A 16,711-nucleotide genomic window follows, 5' to 3' on the forward strand; every position below is an offset into this window, starting at 1 on the left:
AATTAGGTGGTCTCATACATAATACTAATATGAAGGGGATTTATCAGAATAACACAATGATACATGAAATAAATATTCTTTTATTTATAACAAAAGTATGTACAATACACCAGTTAGAGTTGAGGGCATATACACTATCTAACATGTACAACCGGACATGGTTCCGATGAGCCGACAATCATGTGTCTAACAATCTCAGAGTAGAATATCTAATGCCAAATCTCTATTCTAGCCTCATGAAGTCAGATTGGTTCATGAGGTCAAGTTCTTGGGTCATTGATTATCATGAGGTCAAAAGGGTATTACTAGGTAATTGGAATGGATTACTGGTCTTTAAATTCTATTTTGTCCTCGTGCATCTGTGATGGCCTCACGAGGTCAATTACCTCTGTGATGACTTCATGATGTCAAGTGCCTTTGTAAGGTTGATATTTTCGCAAGGTCAAGTGCCTCCATGAGATTGACAAATTGGTAAATCCTGTTTTATGTTGGATGAGGCTTGCACTCTCTCTCTCTCTTTCTTAGCTACGCGGTGTCCCATTCTACAAGGCAGCATCACTTTGTCGTAAATATTTTCTTGCATGACTATCCTCTCATTTTACTGAAATCGCTACGAGGTCTCAATCTCACTTTTTTTTTTTTTATAATGCTTGTCTCAATCTCACTTTGTGACTAGTCTTGCTTATGCACATTTAGCTGTGAATTTACTTCTTAACCCTTGAATGTATATTCACTATTTAACATTCCAATTAGGCTTAAAAATCATTTGGTTTGGTTTAAAAACTCAGTTGAACCATCTTAGGGTAGTGCAAAAAGGTTAAGTCTAGCTATACAACGTAGGAGACATCTCTTGGTAACTGCCCTAGTCCAAGGAACACTTTCCAAAATCTAAGAGACATCCCATGGTAACAGTGCCAAAATAGGAGGTGTCCCACAACAAGCATGAAACATCCCTTGGATGCACAAGTGGGAGGAGACATCTCATGGTGAGCAAGAGATAATATCCCCTCGACTTGACATGTGTGTGACTAGTTATACTTAGCATCTATTACCTTTATAGGGCTACCTAAAATGGACAGATGAGCATTTAATGCTTTTACAAGGTTGGTACATCAAGCATTAAATGTGTCTTACCAGCACAATACTCAATGAGCTTACCTTGTCAATCAACTAGTTCGATTAACTTTCCACATAAAGAATCTGTGAGCCAAAAAAAAAAAGTAACCTTCAAAAGTCAACTTGAAAATACACTGATATAAAAAAAGTTAACTTGAAAGTAGAAAGATTAGGGAGACACTCAAAGGCTGTCTTGGCTTTTTATCTTGAAATAAGCAGTTGTCCAAAAAGAGATAAAAAGGCCAAATACACTCCAACAGTTATATGTGTCAGAGAGACACCCAAATGCTATCTTGGATTTTTATCTTGAAACAAGTAGTTAACCAAAAAGGTATGAAAAACCAAAATAGCATCAATGGTTATGTGTTCTCTATTGCCCACATAGCCAACCAAAGAGGGGGTGAATTGGGTATTTGAAATCTTTTTCCTAAAGCCTTATAACAAGATGAATGCAAGAATAATAAATGTGAACGTTGTGTATGCTATGTGAACATAGTGGAATATAATGCAATCAAATAAACAATAACAAATAAGAAAAGCAAAACGTGCAAAAAAGTAAAGTTAACTTGAAAGTAGAAAGATTAGGGAGACACTCAAAGGCTGTCTTGGCTTTTTATCTTGAAATAAGTAGTTGTCCAAAAAGAGATAAAAAGGCCAAATACACTCCAACAGTTATATGTGTCAGAGAGACACCCAAATGCTATCTTGGATTTTTATCTTGAAACAAGTAGTTAACCAAAAAGGTATGAAAAACCAAAATAGCATCAATGGTTATGTGTTCTCTATTGCCCACATAGCCAACCAAAGAGGGGGTGAATTGGGTATTTGAAATCTTTTTCCTAAAGCCTTATAACAAGATGAATGCAAGAATAATAAATGTGAACGTTGTGTATGCTATGTGAACATAGTGGAATATAATGCAATCAAATAAACAATAACAAATAATTAAAGCAAAACGTGCAAAAAAGTAAAGCACAAAAATATTTTTTGTATATGTTTGGACAATCCCAACCTACATTCTCTTCTCTAGCCTCTCTTGAGAATTCTACTAATAAACCAACCAGATTTCCCAAGCACCAACCAAACCTTTACAAACTAGTAGGACTTCCAGGTGCCTGATATTACCTAGATAGACTTCCCTGGTGCTATCCCTACCAACAATGATGTTCCTCTTAAGGTCGATAGCAACAAATACATGGCAAACTAATTAAAGCAAGAGATTATACAAAACTAATAGCTAAACACTTGAAGAGATTCACAAATCTCGATGAGAAACAAATAAGGCAATATGGCTACTCATTTTTTCTCACTCTAACTAATTTAGCAGAAGATATCTCTTCTTTCTCAAAGACTTGCTCATTCACAAATTAAGTTCTTGTATTTCTTTCGATCCATACGTTGGGGAGGATTCAAACCAATCTTTGTAATGTTTTAGATCAAGCTCCCATTGAATAGAATTTATACTAAAATAGGAAATATTCATTATTCAAATGGTCAAGCTTTGTTACAAGTAATTGATTGATACACTATTGGTGAACTATCACTCCTAGGTGAGAATCTTTTTCTCTAGTAGTCAACCAATCCCACTTATTAGTCAACTAACTACTTATGCCAATTATCGGTTATCAAAGGTACGACTCATCAGAAACCTGTAGTTGACTTATGAACAGTGACGACATAAATATAGCTCTGGTTGTCCAAGGTAGTCAACTCATGAATAGTGTTCTCACAAATACAAGCCTTGGATGTTAAGGGTAGTCGACTCATGAATATGAGTAGTCAACTTATCACTGTCTATAACCTTGGAACCTTGCATAAATTTATTCCAAAGGTCCATACTTTATTACCTTGGTCTTCTAAAGTGAGATTAAACATTTTTTCAAGTCTAGGAACACCTAAGAACTAGACCTAATCCAATCCGTGGTCTCTAAGGTTCAAGTTAACCGAGTTTGGTCATGTTTGAGCTCTTAGTGTGCATCTCAAGATTGTGATTTACATCAATCCCTAACCATAACAAGACATGACATATTTTAGACCACTTGGACTTAAATGTTCTTTCAGCTCATGGTAGCCAGTATCTTCTTTTGGAGAGATCCATTGTGATTGACAGTTTCCCAACACTTCATTCATGATTTTACCACTTGTAGCATATTTTTAGCATTTTTAGATCAATGCATATAGCTCCACAATTAGCACAGATCATTAGTACTCTCAATGTGTTTGTTATCATCAGAACATATAGGGCTAACATTCTCTTCCTATAAAAGTCTGCCTTAACAAAATGTTCATAACCTTTTGAGAAAAATACTTTGAGCTTGACTGTAAAATCTTGAGAAAAAGAAAGCAAGTGCATAGTGTTGAAATCATGAAATCAACATAAGAAAGGAGAGGTGCCACTACTTGAAATGCTAGAGTCTAAGTTAATTTGAGTTGTAATTCTTTCATCTACTTGAGAAGGAATTCTTGTGAGTTTCATTATATCATCTAATCCTTTAAAGGATTCATTTATTTCCCATAAACATGAGAGAGGTTTGTGAGGGTGAGTTAGCACCTTGTCAACTAGCACTGATGTTCAGTCCAGGAGGGGGTAGGGGCACTTGCATCGAGTTCGAAAGGGTGGAGATGTGGTGAAGTCTACTTCATTGTTAAGGTTTTATTGGCACCTGTAAGTCCTGGATTAAATTCCCATGGGGTTTCTTAGGGAAAACGTGTAGACTAGGAGAAGCCGAATCTAAATCGTTTTTGTCTCTCTCTTTACTATCTCACTTATTTACTTTCAGCACGTGCATTTATCTCTGTGGTTGCTCATCATTGTGCATTAGCTAATTATATATACCACATTGAATACATGTTCACATCACAAGCACTTAATTGCATACATTGCACACCTCATTCTTCTCCTGAATTGCATAGATATAGTTTATATTAGTTGCTTGCGTAGTACTTTATAATTCTTATCATCAAGTGGACATTATCTTATGAGACAAATTGAGAAGGGTTTGCATTAAAAATCAAATAAAACCCAATTCACCCCCCTCTTAGGTTGCACCATGGTTAACAGGATATGTTCACATACTACACATCTTGTTTCTAGTAAATATCAGACTCCAAATTTGGATGTGAGGAAGGTTTTCATGGGTGAGTTTATCAATTGAACCTTTGACGAAGGCATTATGACATTGTGAATGGGAGAATAGGTTTTACCGCACATGAGAGAAAAATTACATATATATATACCATTATCTGTCATGTGATTCTAAAACTATATAACTATGCTATAACCATACATTAATAACAAAGAAAGGATAATGAAAATGAACAACATGAGCTACTTGGGCTCAACCTTAGTTGAGAGTGTGTAACCACCACTGTAGTCAAAGGCATTGCTATTGCTTACATCCTTTCTTGGTAGATATTCATTATAAGGATGCCGGGGAATGGTGCCCTTTGAAAATACAAAGTCTGTAGCAGATGATGATGCTGAGGTTGAGTTTGTATTCAACCCATCATTTTGTAATATGCTTTCAATCTCCTTCACTACGTCACTCATTGTTGGGCGGTCTACAGCTGATTCTTCAACACAATGCATTGCCAACTCCACGAAATTTGCAAAACATATGGGATTGGCTACGCTTCCGATGTTCGGATCTATTAAATCCTTCAATCCATAGTGTTCGTCATTCTTGTCAATTGCGAGCTTCACTTCACGCACTATGTACTTACCTTTCTCAATTGGTTGCTTAGCAGTTATTATTTCTAGCATTACGACACCAAAGCTGTAAACGTCACTCTTCTGTGTCAGTTGTTGGGTCATATAGTACTCAGGGTCTAGATAACCCTACAATAAGATCACGATAAAAATGTAGTGGTTAAAAAAAGAAAAAAAAAATCATAGACCGCAATAGTTCAATTAAAAATGACATAACTAGGATCAATGAGGTAGGAATAAAAATGATTAATGACATAACTGGACGATACTACTTGACGTATACCCTAAACAAAGAAATAAATTTATGAATGAATGAACAAGAATTCCTTTACCGAAAAAAGGACAATGAGTGAATGGATTAACGAGTGAAAGAATGAATGATTCAATTTGAAATTGAGATTAAAGATATTTGGTGTAACTATTCTTTGGGCTTGGTTAATAAATGCATTTGATATGCTATATCCATTTTTGAGTGCATGCACAACATTAAAATTTGATTAGATTGAACTTGGAAATTAAATTTGATTCAGATGTAATTAGAGTTTTGTAATAATAAAAACTATAATATGCCATGACAGTAATGATGTAACAACTCAAGGTAGCATAGAATTTTCAAGATTAAAAAATGAAAGGCTGCTGCTCACCAATGTGCCTTTAACTTGAGTGGAAATATGCTCCTCAGTGCTGTCTGATACAAGTTTTGACAGTCCAAAATCTGCAACCTTTGCAATTAAATTTTCATCCAATAGAATATTACTTGACTTCACGTCCCTGTGAATTATTGGAGGATTAGCAAGATCATGAAGATAAGCTAATCCCCTAGCCGAGCCTAGAGCAATACGAAGCCTCCTCTTCCAATCCAGGTGAATGCCTGATCTCCCTGCAAGTAACAATAGCAGCCGGATAAACTTCTAAATGGATAGTAATTAAAATGGTTCTGAAAGAGGTTGGCGGGAGTTCTAGAATTTACCAGACAAACACTCCCTTAGTGTTCCATTGGGCATAAATTCGTAAACCAATATCTGTTCTCCTTGCTCAAAACTAAAACCGATGAGACCCAAAAGGTTCTTGTGGTGAACCCGTGAAAGCAACTCGATTTCATTCCTGAACTCACCCCCTCCCTGCATGGATCCTTGTTGTGCTCTTTTGATCGCCACCAGTTGTCCGCTTGTGAATGTTCCTCTATAAACCTAAAGTCATTCGAGATATGTTACTTGAATGGTTCCTAGCCAAAATAGGATTTTAGTAATTGGTACCGAGTTCCAAATAAACCAATGGCTCACCTTTCCATACCCCCCGGATCCAATTTCATTGCTTTCCGCAAAACCATTGGTGCATTTTTTTAGTTCTTCATAAGAAAACCATCTAGCTCCTTTTAATTGTGGTGCACCACCGCTATCTTTACCACTTGGAGCCCAAGATGCTGGAACAAAAAGAACATCAGTTGAAATAAGCTATCAATTTTTAAAGTTCCTCTTGTATAACACTAGTTTCTTAATGATTTTCTGTAGTGCATTACCAAAAGGTCTACTTAATTCAATGGCTCTCTCTGCTCGTTTCTTTTGCCAAATGGCATAGAGTCCCACCCCCATGAGAATGAGGACCAGAACAGCACCAGACACTGCTATTCCGATAATTATACTTGTGCTTAATGAAGCTCCTCCATGTCCACCTGTATATATATTTTCGCTTTATTTAATCAACCCACTTAAGGAGAGTATCGCTCAAATTCCTTCATAAGTAAAATTGGGATGAAGATACCTGGAAACACATAAGGAGATGCAATGAAATAATAGGGTCCAAACTCATGAGAAGGCTTATAAGTTTGATTACTTAGAGCAAACCCGATTCTCTGTATCTCTGACCGATTAAAATACTTTCCGTATGATGGAAAAAGTTCCAATTGGACCTGAAGATAGTCATCCGTGTTAAAGAAGGGGTTTTGAAGAGAAACTGACCCAGGAGTTAGACTAAGTTTCACCCATAGACTCATTTCCAGTGATTGGAACACAGTGACGTTGGACAATGCCCGGAAAGAAGGTGCTCTGAAGTATAATGTTCCTTCATAAGGATAGGCGCAATCACAACTCTGAGGATTAAGTCTCTGTTCAGGGGGACAAGATTTGGTTCCACAATTAACAAGGCTAGTGGAATAGGGTTTTTCTGATTGTTGCTGAAGTTGGCAGTAGTTGGTATTTGAGAGAGCAACGGTGCACACGGGATTTCCAATAAGTCTGCAATACAAATGATATAATTAGGAACAAATGAAATATACAAGATAACGAGGGCACGAAGTCTAAGTGAATTTGAAATATATTCATTGTAAGGTAAGCTATGCTTGCATGTTCTGACATTAGAGTATTTGTGTATCCAGAGCCCAACGTCACACTGGAAATTCTATTATCTTGCAAATCAACAAGCTGAAGTTGTTCGCTAATGCTCTCTCCCATGTCCAAAGTGCCATTTAATGAGTTGTTCCTTAATTTCCTGTCAAAAATCTGCAATGAATAAACTTCTATTGTCGAGTTAATAGAAAAATAATCATTTCATTTTTCTATTTTGACTATATTTTACTCATTTTTCTTGGTCTTCTTTCCATATTCCAAGGCTTACACTTGCTGTAATTGTGGAAAGCTAAAGAGCTTTTGGGGCACTGACCCTTCAAGTTTCGCATATTCCATGACCCTGGCCACCCATAAGAAAATCCACTATGTTGAGCAATTGATTCAAGGTCTTTTATGCTATTAATATCAGGCGAGAAATGACACTAGCTCACAGTACAGTGTAGTTAGAGATTTTATTGTTGAAAACCAGGAAGGAGCTTCTGATGGATCAAATGAGTTGTTGCTAAGGTCCCTAGCAAATGAAACCATGAAAAGTGTTAATCTGTCTAACCATGGCAACATTAAAGTAAACTTAATTTTGAGATACCAATTTGCTTATATTTTAAGAGTGCAGACTATTGTGCTTTGCGCTGCATTCTTACACATAATTGAGAGATTCCATCCCTGTTAGGTCGGGTACTGGGCCTGTCAGTTGATTATGTGCTAAATGCCTGAAAGGGAAACAAAGGAAATGAGAGATGGAAGTGGCTTTAGGAATAGGACTTAATTGGTGACCAGAAAAGATCGCTTACAATTCATTGATGTTTGTGAGATTGTTGAGATTTGATGGAACAGACCCTCTAAGGAAGTTCCTATCAAGCCGGCTGTTGAAAACGAAAAAAAAAATGTGAACATAGGTTATTAGGAAAACTGAAGAAATGGCTAAGAGAAGATTAGCTGTAAACAAATTCTGTTAGAGGCCACTCACAGAACCTCAAGAGTTTGAACAAGTCCCAGTGTCTCTGGAATTGTCCCACTGAGCTGGTTTCCATCAAATAATCTGCCGGCAAGAGGCATGCATAGTATCAATACCACTTGAGAACTGAAAAGCTTAGTATCCAGTGGAACGAATATTATAATAGTTTCATAGGTGCTTATAAGCTTACACATGTATCAAAACCATTTCAGAACTGAAAAGCTTGGGCGGTATGGGGCCTGATAGCTTGTTCTTGTTGAAGTGGCTAGCACACAAAACTTGGAAACTTAATTGGAATAGAGCATTGAATATGTACAAGGCATATGCATATTCTTCATACAGACGTTATGAAAAGAACTGATAATTTTTGAAAAAAAAAAAGAAAACAACTCACAAGTGTTTTGCCTTTAGGAGGAGGTCAAGTCCTGGGGATTTGTCAGTTGAGACAGGGATTACACCAGTCAATTGATTGTCTGCTAGGTCCAGCCAATAAAGTTTTGACAGTGTCCCTAAGGAGGGAGGTATACCACCAGTGAAATTGTTTGAATTTAGAGCCCTTGAAGAACATTAATACAATTAAGTTGCTGGTATTCAACTGATTTCATAGAAGAGGAAGTACTCTTAGTATTGACTCAGTTCTTACAAGAAAGACAGCTGTGCTAAATTGCCCAATTCTTTTGGGATACTACCAGTGAAACTGCAGCCAGCTAAGATCCTTACAGATAAAAAGAGAAACGATACAGTGAAATAAATCTAGATGTACACTTGTTAGCCAATTTCAATGAATCTGAGTATATATCTCACATAAATGGACAAACCAAGCAACCAAAACTAACTTTGTAGGATCTTACAGTATGTTTAGCTTTTGCAGATCTCCTATTCGTGGAGAAAGGGAACCTGTAAGACCTCGGTTGAATGACAGGTCCCTGTGATATAAACGTGGCATGAGTCTCGTCTCAAGAATTCTGGATATAGACTTGAACTCAATAAAAAAATTGGTTTCAGGAAAAAGAAAAAAAAAGTAATTGACACGGAGTGTAAACCTTTTTTTTCTCTCATATTTTGTTTGTTCTCTTTCCCCATTTATCTTTGTTATAGCAACCGCCAATGGTACTTAAGTTTTGTTGCTAATATGATACCTATGGTTTAGTCTCATCCTAGCTAGGATGAAGAGAGAAGGAAACTCACAAGGATCTCAGTTCAGTAAATTGGCCGATGTCACCACTAAGTGTTCCTTTGAGGTTCATTGTCGATAATCTCCTGCAGGAAAGAAAAGGTGAATTTGATGGGAGAAATTAATGTTTTGGTTTTTAAGGGCCAGCCCCCACACAAGATAGTTTCCCACAACATTCCATAGTATATCCCCGCCGTGTATTGGGAACATCTCTCGATGATAGTACCAAAAATAATGAGACATTATCGGAAGATGTTTTCAATACAGCGGGATGTGTTGTGGGACGTTGTGGGAAACTATCTTGTGGGGGGCTGATTTCAACTCCCCCTTTGGTGGGGGGTGGGGGGGGGGGGGGGCACTTGTATTCTTTCTTCTCCGCCCTCTTTATTCATTCTCAATAAAATTTATTATTTAATATAAAAAATGGGAGAAAATATTTTTTGTCAAATGCAGAAAAGTCGACTGCTTTAACAAAAAAGAAAGAAAGCGTAGCCTACTTTGAGCTTCATGTCATGCAAGGTTTCAATGCCTTGCATATTACAAATCATTTAGACCATGGGCTTATCCTAGGAGTTCAAAATGGTCGCAGGGCTCCCTTGTGACCCCAATGAGACATGAGCACGCCAGAAGTTGAAATAAATCCAAAATATCTTGTGAACTGACTTTTTATATCAATTGCTTTTGTGCCAGTGTTTCACTGGGGCTGCAAGCACAGTAGCAGCACATGTGCTCTCCTTTTTGGTGTATAATGTGCATTGGTGCTTGCAAAACTGAGAAGATTCACTACTCTGGTTGGTTAGGTTGAGCATTTGTTGAATTTTGAATGGGCCCGACCCTTACATAGTTGAAATTCTTCAGTGCAGACAACCCAACTTGCACCACTATTTTTCAAAAGCCTTCACACTATTGAGAAAAGAATTACGATGAATACTACTATTGTTATTTATTATTAATTACAAGCAATTGAAAATTGAATCTCTTGAAGCAGAGGGGTTCAAAGTTCCGTGGTATGATTTGGCTAAGGAGTTAAGTTGAGATGAGACAAAGACGAGGAGGTTTATGGTCATAGTGTGCTCCCTAGGAGCAGGAAATCGAAGAGATTTGTTGATCCTTATGTGGACAAAGTGGTCCAAATTGGTGGGGAGTATAAGTTGAAGAGGCATTCAACGTAGAAGAAGGGGTTGAGGGTGAAACTCAGCTCGAGTATGTCTTGCTAGGTAGGGAAGATATGTTTGGGTTGAGGTTCTGGTGTTCTGGTTATAATGTTTATGGGGTTCGGCAAAAGTTTTTTGAGGAACTTGTGCTGTGTTTGGTTTCAAAGAAAAAGTAGGGAAAAGAAGGGAATGGTAGGGAAATCTATATAAACCAAATACAGCCTTTTAATGTAAATTATATATGTATAGGCTTTTATGGGGAGCTTAGGATTGAGCCGTAATAAGTGTTTAAAAACAAGTGCTTATTATTTTAAATTGCTCATTTCACATTGGGCATTTGATAGTCTTTTTCCCCAATAAGCACTTAAAAAAGCATTTGTAACTATTTTGTCTTTCATTTTCTTTCAAAATTTCAAAGTATACACTTATGAAAGTATTTTTATTAAATTAATTTTATAAAAACACTTTTGTGAAAGTACTTACAAAGGCAATTTTGTGAAATCACTTTTATAAAAGTAATTTTATGAAAAGTACTTTTACATGAAAGCACTTTTATGAAAAATAAGCACTAATTGGTGTATAAGCACTAATTTAATTTTTTATGAAATTACTTTTTTGAATAAGTGATTTTTTTATTTCAGATTTTTTTCCGAAACACTAATAAATGCTTAATGGTGTGATTCCAGCCCAAATAAGCACTTATTTTAAATAAACACTTATTTTTAAGCACTCCCGAACATGGCCTAAATCTTGTATAGGTCATGTTGATGTCTTGGGGTTGATGGCCTCTTTCCTTAGGCTAATCCCTCTTGTATTACCTTCTCTTTTTTATTTTTATTTTTATTTTTATTATCAAAAAATTAATTACAAACAGATATTATATAACGATAATGGCATAAACGTGTTTTACAATACCAGTTCCAAGCCTGAGGGTTGTATTAGATTGGCAACCATAATGAAAACACGAGCAACTAAAGATGAAGTTTGAATTGCTTGTGCATTCTTTGGTTTATGGGTGCAATAATAAATGAGTAAGCCAGCAAGGGATCTCTGCTTGATAGAGTGCAATGTTGATACATGATTATGTAGATTGACTTACAATGCGGTCACCCTAGAATTGGTGCAAGTGACTCCCTCCCATGGTGCCCCACAAGGGTCATTTGACTTTCCCCAGCTTGGTGGTGTATTCTGCCATTGCTCCTTCAAAGATTGTAGTGCTACAGCTGTTCCATTACACCATTTTATGTACATAGTCAGCTTTATTCTATAATATTATTGAAAAGCTATATACAATATGCATCTTGCATTAAAAAAGCCCATAATTCTGAATATTGGTCTCAGTTATATATCGGGTTTGGAAGCGGTGCATTGCCATTGGGTAAGACTAGCAGGAACCTGAGTGATGTACGAGTTTTGTTAAGCGAAAGTTCAATAATAGAAATACATAAGAGTAGGCAATTATTTGATTTTTAAATAATTAATAATTACTTATATTTTAAATACTATTTTTAATATTTTTTTTGTAATATAAAAATAACAATAATTAACTTTAGTCAGGATTGTTCATCAAACTGATGAAACTTACCAAACTGACATAATCTGACCTGAGTTGGTCACTTTCTAGTATTTTTGGTCAGCTTCGATTCAACAATTTCTCAATTTGATCAAATTGGGTTAGTTTCGGTTTATCCACTTGTAAATCAATCAAAATTGAACCAACTCAATCATAATATTTTATATTTACTCGACCAGTTGAATTGTTCAATCTATCACCTGAACTTGATTCTAGGTCTAGTTCTATTAAAACCTACAATTCGATCAAAACCATTGACTTGGTAAAAAATCACCTAACTCAGAGGGTTCAACTGTTGACTTGGTTGACCCAGTCATTGGGTTGTAGGTTGCATACTTAATACATGTGCAAACTTTTAGAGGCCATAGCTTTGCATTTCGATGTTCAATTGAGGTGATTTTTTATTTTTTATTATTTTGGGTAACATTTCAATATCTATGTGTCCCAAGGTTCTGTTGGTGCCTTGCCCCACTATTTTTGTGAAAAAAAAAACCCTTTTTTCACCTTAAATCACAATTTTAACATTTTCTATAAATAAAAAACTAAATTAAAAAATATAAAATAATACATATATTATATGTAAAACATAATTATACAATATTTATTAATAAAATATGTATTTGCACACATATATACATATATGCACATTTATATATAAAGTGTTGATGTGGAACAATTTGACGCGTTCGACCTAGACGGTTAATTTCAAGTGACCAACTCGAGTTGGTCGGTTTTCACTAATGGTCGGTCAATTTCAAGTGACCAACTCCCCAATCCGACCGGATCAGTTTGGTTTGCCAAATAATCTACAACCAAATTGAACCACCTAGTGAATACTTCTAATTTCAGCTAAATTAATAGTCCAATCTCTAACAAATAAAAATAGTTCAATGTCCACTAATTGTTGACAATTTATAGCAAAAATACACAATTATTGAAAATCTATTTATAATGAAAATACACTAAATAACTAAAAAATGCTTCAATACCTCTAAGTTATTTAATCTACTTTCACTATTTCAATAATATTTAATTTTCTCTTCAATTATTTAGATTTTATTCTTATTATCGAACATTATTAAATCTATTATAATTAATTTTTTGTTTTTAATAAATTTTTTAAAAGTTATTACATAATTTTGTTATCTAATCCATTTTTTGTTTTTTTAAATAATATTTAAAATATGATTTAGTATTAATTTTTTGTTATTTAAAACATTTAAAATTAGTTATTTATAATATTATTTAGTTATTTTTTAAATTATTTATATTTTGTATCCTTATAATCAAATATTATTAAATCTATTATAAATATTTTTGTTTTTTTTGATAATTTTTTATGTTATTCATAATTTGTTATTTTAACTATTTAAAATTTAGTTATGTTAAATATTTTATTATTTAGTTGAAACTTTTTTTTGGATAGTTATAAATGAAGAATGGGGGAGAAGATAAATACAAATTAGAGATAATTATGATATAAATAGGAATTAAAAATAGTTAGAGATAATTTAGGAGAAAGTGGGGGATATTTAGTGTCCTAATAAAAAGGAGAGGAAAAAGGGAGATAAGGCATGCTAGGTGGCAACTCCATAGGCTTCTAGAGGGAATCTTGCACCCCCTCTAGAATTGCTCGATTTGGGTAATGGAGCACAAAGGCCATCTGATGTGGTATATATATATATATATATATATAATAAAGATCGATTCAAATTTGAATTTGTTAAAGATATTGGATATGCAAATCTGATTCAACCCGATTTAATTATCCATAGGTCTGTAAAATTTAATAAACTATTAACAGGAAAATAAGGAATAAAACATTCTATATAAAGAAAAACAAAAAATATAAGCATTCTTTTGAATTATTTTTGACATAAATATACACATATATATAAGAGGCAATTCGAATTTAATCCAATTTTTTTTATCTGATCCAATCGTGCAATTCAAAAATCCAATAGTAAATATCCAAATCTGACAAAAATAAGATTATATTCAAATTCGAATCAGATCATTATCTGATCCATTTTGCACCCCTACCACGTGGACCTAACTTTGGCACATTCTTGAACTATTTTAGAAGAGATGTACGAAACACAAAGAAAAACTAAAGAGAGAGAGAGAGATGAACAAAGACTCAACTGCTAAGACGCAAAATTGATAAATTTAAGGGAAGGGAAGGAGAGAGGCCTACTGGTAACGTGGGCTCAAAACAAAAAGATATGTCATGCCCAAGGAATGTTAAAGATATAAATGTAAAATTGCAATGGATTTTGCTTTATAGTGGTAAATGTATTATATTGATTTGAACTAATAAAATAAAGATAATCACATCAACAACAGCTAAATAAACAAAAATACAAATGGATTTCAATAAGAAATAATGTCTTAATCCGAATGTATCCGCACGCGTGTGGTTTGCTGTAGTCACTGCCCAAGCTTTGGATGGAAAGATAAATTAACCAATATATTAGACTAAAAGTACTCAGAGTTGTCCATCTTAGTGGAACTAAATGTGAAAGAAAAAAACAATAAGGTGTCTTTTCTTGTATTAAAAAGGATAAATTAACAAGAAAATTCAACCAGCCTTTAAAATTGGCCTCTACATCATCGATACCGGGTTATTTTTCGGTTGTAAACAAATCAAGATACTTTATGAGTGATAGGAAAACTAGTTTATTAGGGCTGTAAAACACCTGATTGAGAATTATGAATTGTGCATGAATTGTAGCATAAAATGCCCAACTACATAAATCATGCTTATGTAATGATTCAGAGGAATCATTTGTACATGTATTGTTTCTTTGCCCGGCAGCACAAGCAGTATGGTTTGGCTCTCACCTTCATTTTAAAACTACAGTATATAATTAATTTTTTGAATGTGCAGGATTTTATCCATTTTTGGTGGTGTAAGAGGATGTAGAGCACAATCCCATTGACGGTGGGTGTTTACTATATGGCGCTCTTGTTATAAGAAGCATTTGGCATGCTCGGAACGCAAAAATTTTTGAAATCACCCATCTTAATTAATCGCGCCCATTGCAATTATTTGTAAAATAAGGCGATGTAAAATTTACATCGGTTGGCTTTTATATGTATCTGGTAAAAGGGTATAATTATTATTAATGTAAAGTTACACTCTGCTTTAGTTTTGCTTAGATTGAGTATAGCTTTATGTCCATAATATGCATGTATGACACATATACAAAATACCTGTTAACAGATTTTAGTTAGTGATGATAAATAGTCTCATGCAACTTTTTAGTGCTTTTAGCCTAATAGACCCCTTTGAGACCAATTAACCAATCCAAGCTTAACCCGAGCTTGGATCCAACCCAAATATTTCAATTTTTAGTTCAAGGTTGGGTTGGAAAGATCATGCTTGGCCGCATGCCCAATCAAGGCTAGGCCTTACGTCCAATATTTAGTTCAAGTTTTTTGTTTTTTTTTTTTGTGTGTGTATTGGACTCAAAATTAGCCTCTAGGTAACTCTAGCTTTAGCTTAAACCTAGCTTGACCTTAACCTAACCCAAATTCGACCCAATTACAGACATGCAATTATATTTTTTAGTGATATTTCGGCTTAAATTCTACATGTATATACATACATACATATTTTAAAACAACCCAAAAATTAATTTATTGAATTCTAATACGTGGCTATTGTCTAAGAGAAAATCACAATGCTACCAAATATCCTTTTACGTACGTTCAGCGGTTAAGTTACACATCAATCTTTAACGTATGCAAGTAAGAATCAAGATCAGTATTAATTACATGTCTATTTTCATTTGAGATGAATAAAAGTCACCTGCTTGAGTTTTAATATAATAGATAGATTAATATATAATGAAATGGTTGGTTTTAATTAAGATCTACCGTGTTAGAAAATTAGAAAACATCAAGTAATTAACTGCGTTTAGAAGATTGAGGACCAAGATCTCACATACCATCTTGCGTGTCTGTATCGGAGGAGGCCATATGATGAAGTTCTGCATAACACACCACAAACAGCAAAACGGCCGGTATGGTTGGCATGGCAGCGATCCTCTTCTAGCCTCAAAAGACCCGCACAAGAAGATGAAGGTCGTTGGATCTGATATCACCAGCAGGCCATCCTTTGTGGCTCTGACTGTTGTATCCACTTTACTATCGTCTCTGCCACCGGTTGCGACACTCACCTTTGAAATTTGAATTAACCACTTGGGTTCAAAGATAGTAGCAGTGACTAATCAAGCTTTTTATTTCCTCACCCAACGATGAACCCCATTAAAAAAAAAAAAAAGGTTTTGTTGGTTGGTTTACCCTTTCCTCTGTCGCCTTTCCCAACTTGTGGTGTCACTGTTGCCTTTCCTTAGAAGTTAATCTAGCTAAATGTTTTGATGAAATCCACTGAAGTCTCAGTAGTGTTCCTTCCATTGGTCCCACAACCACTATAACTTCCACGAGATAACTAAGAAAAGTAACGGTATGAATGATGAAGTGTATTATTTATTATATAAGTAAAGTGGTTCGACATTGTTTTGTGGATGGTTGGTGGCTATTTATGTGTGGGCTGGCCAATCAGCTTCCTTTTCTGTCCACTCCCACCCTCGCCCCTTTGGTTGGCTCACTAGTGGATAGTGGATGAAGGGTGATTATTGTAGAAAAAACTTCTGAGAAAAGCCACGTCTCCATTAATT

The 16,711-nt window shown here is 35.0% G+C and overlaps 1 protein-coding gene across 3 annotated transcripts; it reads right to left on the bottom strand.

The window, feature by feature from the left end:
- Positions 1-4,320: 4,320 nt before the first annotated feature.
- LOC148862228 (Leucine-rich repeat protein kinase family protein) lies at positions 4,321-16,240 on the bottom strand. 3 transcript variants are annotated; one of them, XM_088983690.1, is made up of 19 exons: positions 15,980-16,240; positions 11,553-11,676; positions 9,314-9,385; positions 8,977-9,051; positions 8,769-8,840; positions 8,520-8,681; positions 8,316-8,390; positions 8,138-8,209; positions 7,962-8,033; positions 7,812-7,880; positions 7,607-7,681; positions 7,484-7,510; positions 7,178-7,312; positions 6,587-7,059; positions 6,345-6,497; positions 6,109-6,248; positions 5,796-6,015; positions 5,470-5,705; positions 4,321-4,954 (listed from the first exon to the last, which is right to left on the bottom strand). In XM_088983690.1, exons 1-19 carry the CDS (start codon positions 16,065-16,067, stop codon positions 4,445-4,447), a joined length of 2,850 nt encoding a protein of 949 aa, XP_088839816.1. In that variant the 5' UTR covers positions 16,068-16,240; the 3' UTR covers positions 4,321-4,444. The 3 variants fall into 3 exon arrangements, with proteins under 3 accessions (XP_088839816.1, XP_088839815.1, XP_088839817.1); XM_088983689.1 differs by having other exon boundaries at positions 7,439-7,510; XM_088983691.1 differs by having other exon boundaries at positions 4,707-4,892; positions 7,439-7,510.
- Between the last annotated feature and the right edge of the window lie 471 nt (positions 16,241-16,711).

Source organism: Nelumbo lutea, chromosome 4, assembly GCF_056320005.1.
Source record: "Nelumbo lutea isolate HS-2025 chromosome 4, American lotus-T2T, whole genome shotgun sequence".
Taxonomy (NCBI): domain Eukaryota; kingdom Viridiplantae; phylum Streptophyta; class Magnoliopsida; order Proteales; family Nelumbonaceae; genus Nelumbo; species Nelumbo lutea.

Bases quoted from the DNA above. Each gene is read 5' to 3' on its own strand.
- LOC148862228 (XM_088983689.1), bottom strand. From the start codon at position 16,067: ATGCCAACCATACCGGCCGTTTTGCTGTTTGTGGTGTGTTATGCAGAA. The intron at 7,881-7,961 runs GTAAGCGATCTT...TTTCCCTTTCAG, and splicing joins CTCACAAACATCAATGAATT to GCATTTAGCACATAATCAAC. The intron at 6,498-6,586 runs GTATCTTCATCC...ATATATATACAG, and splicing joins ATCTCCTTATGTGTTTCCAG to GTGGACATGGAGGAGCTTCA.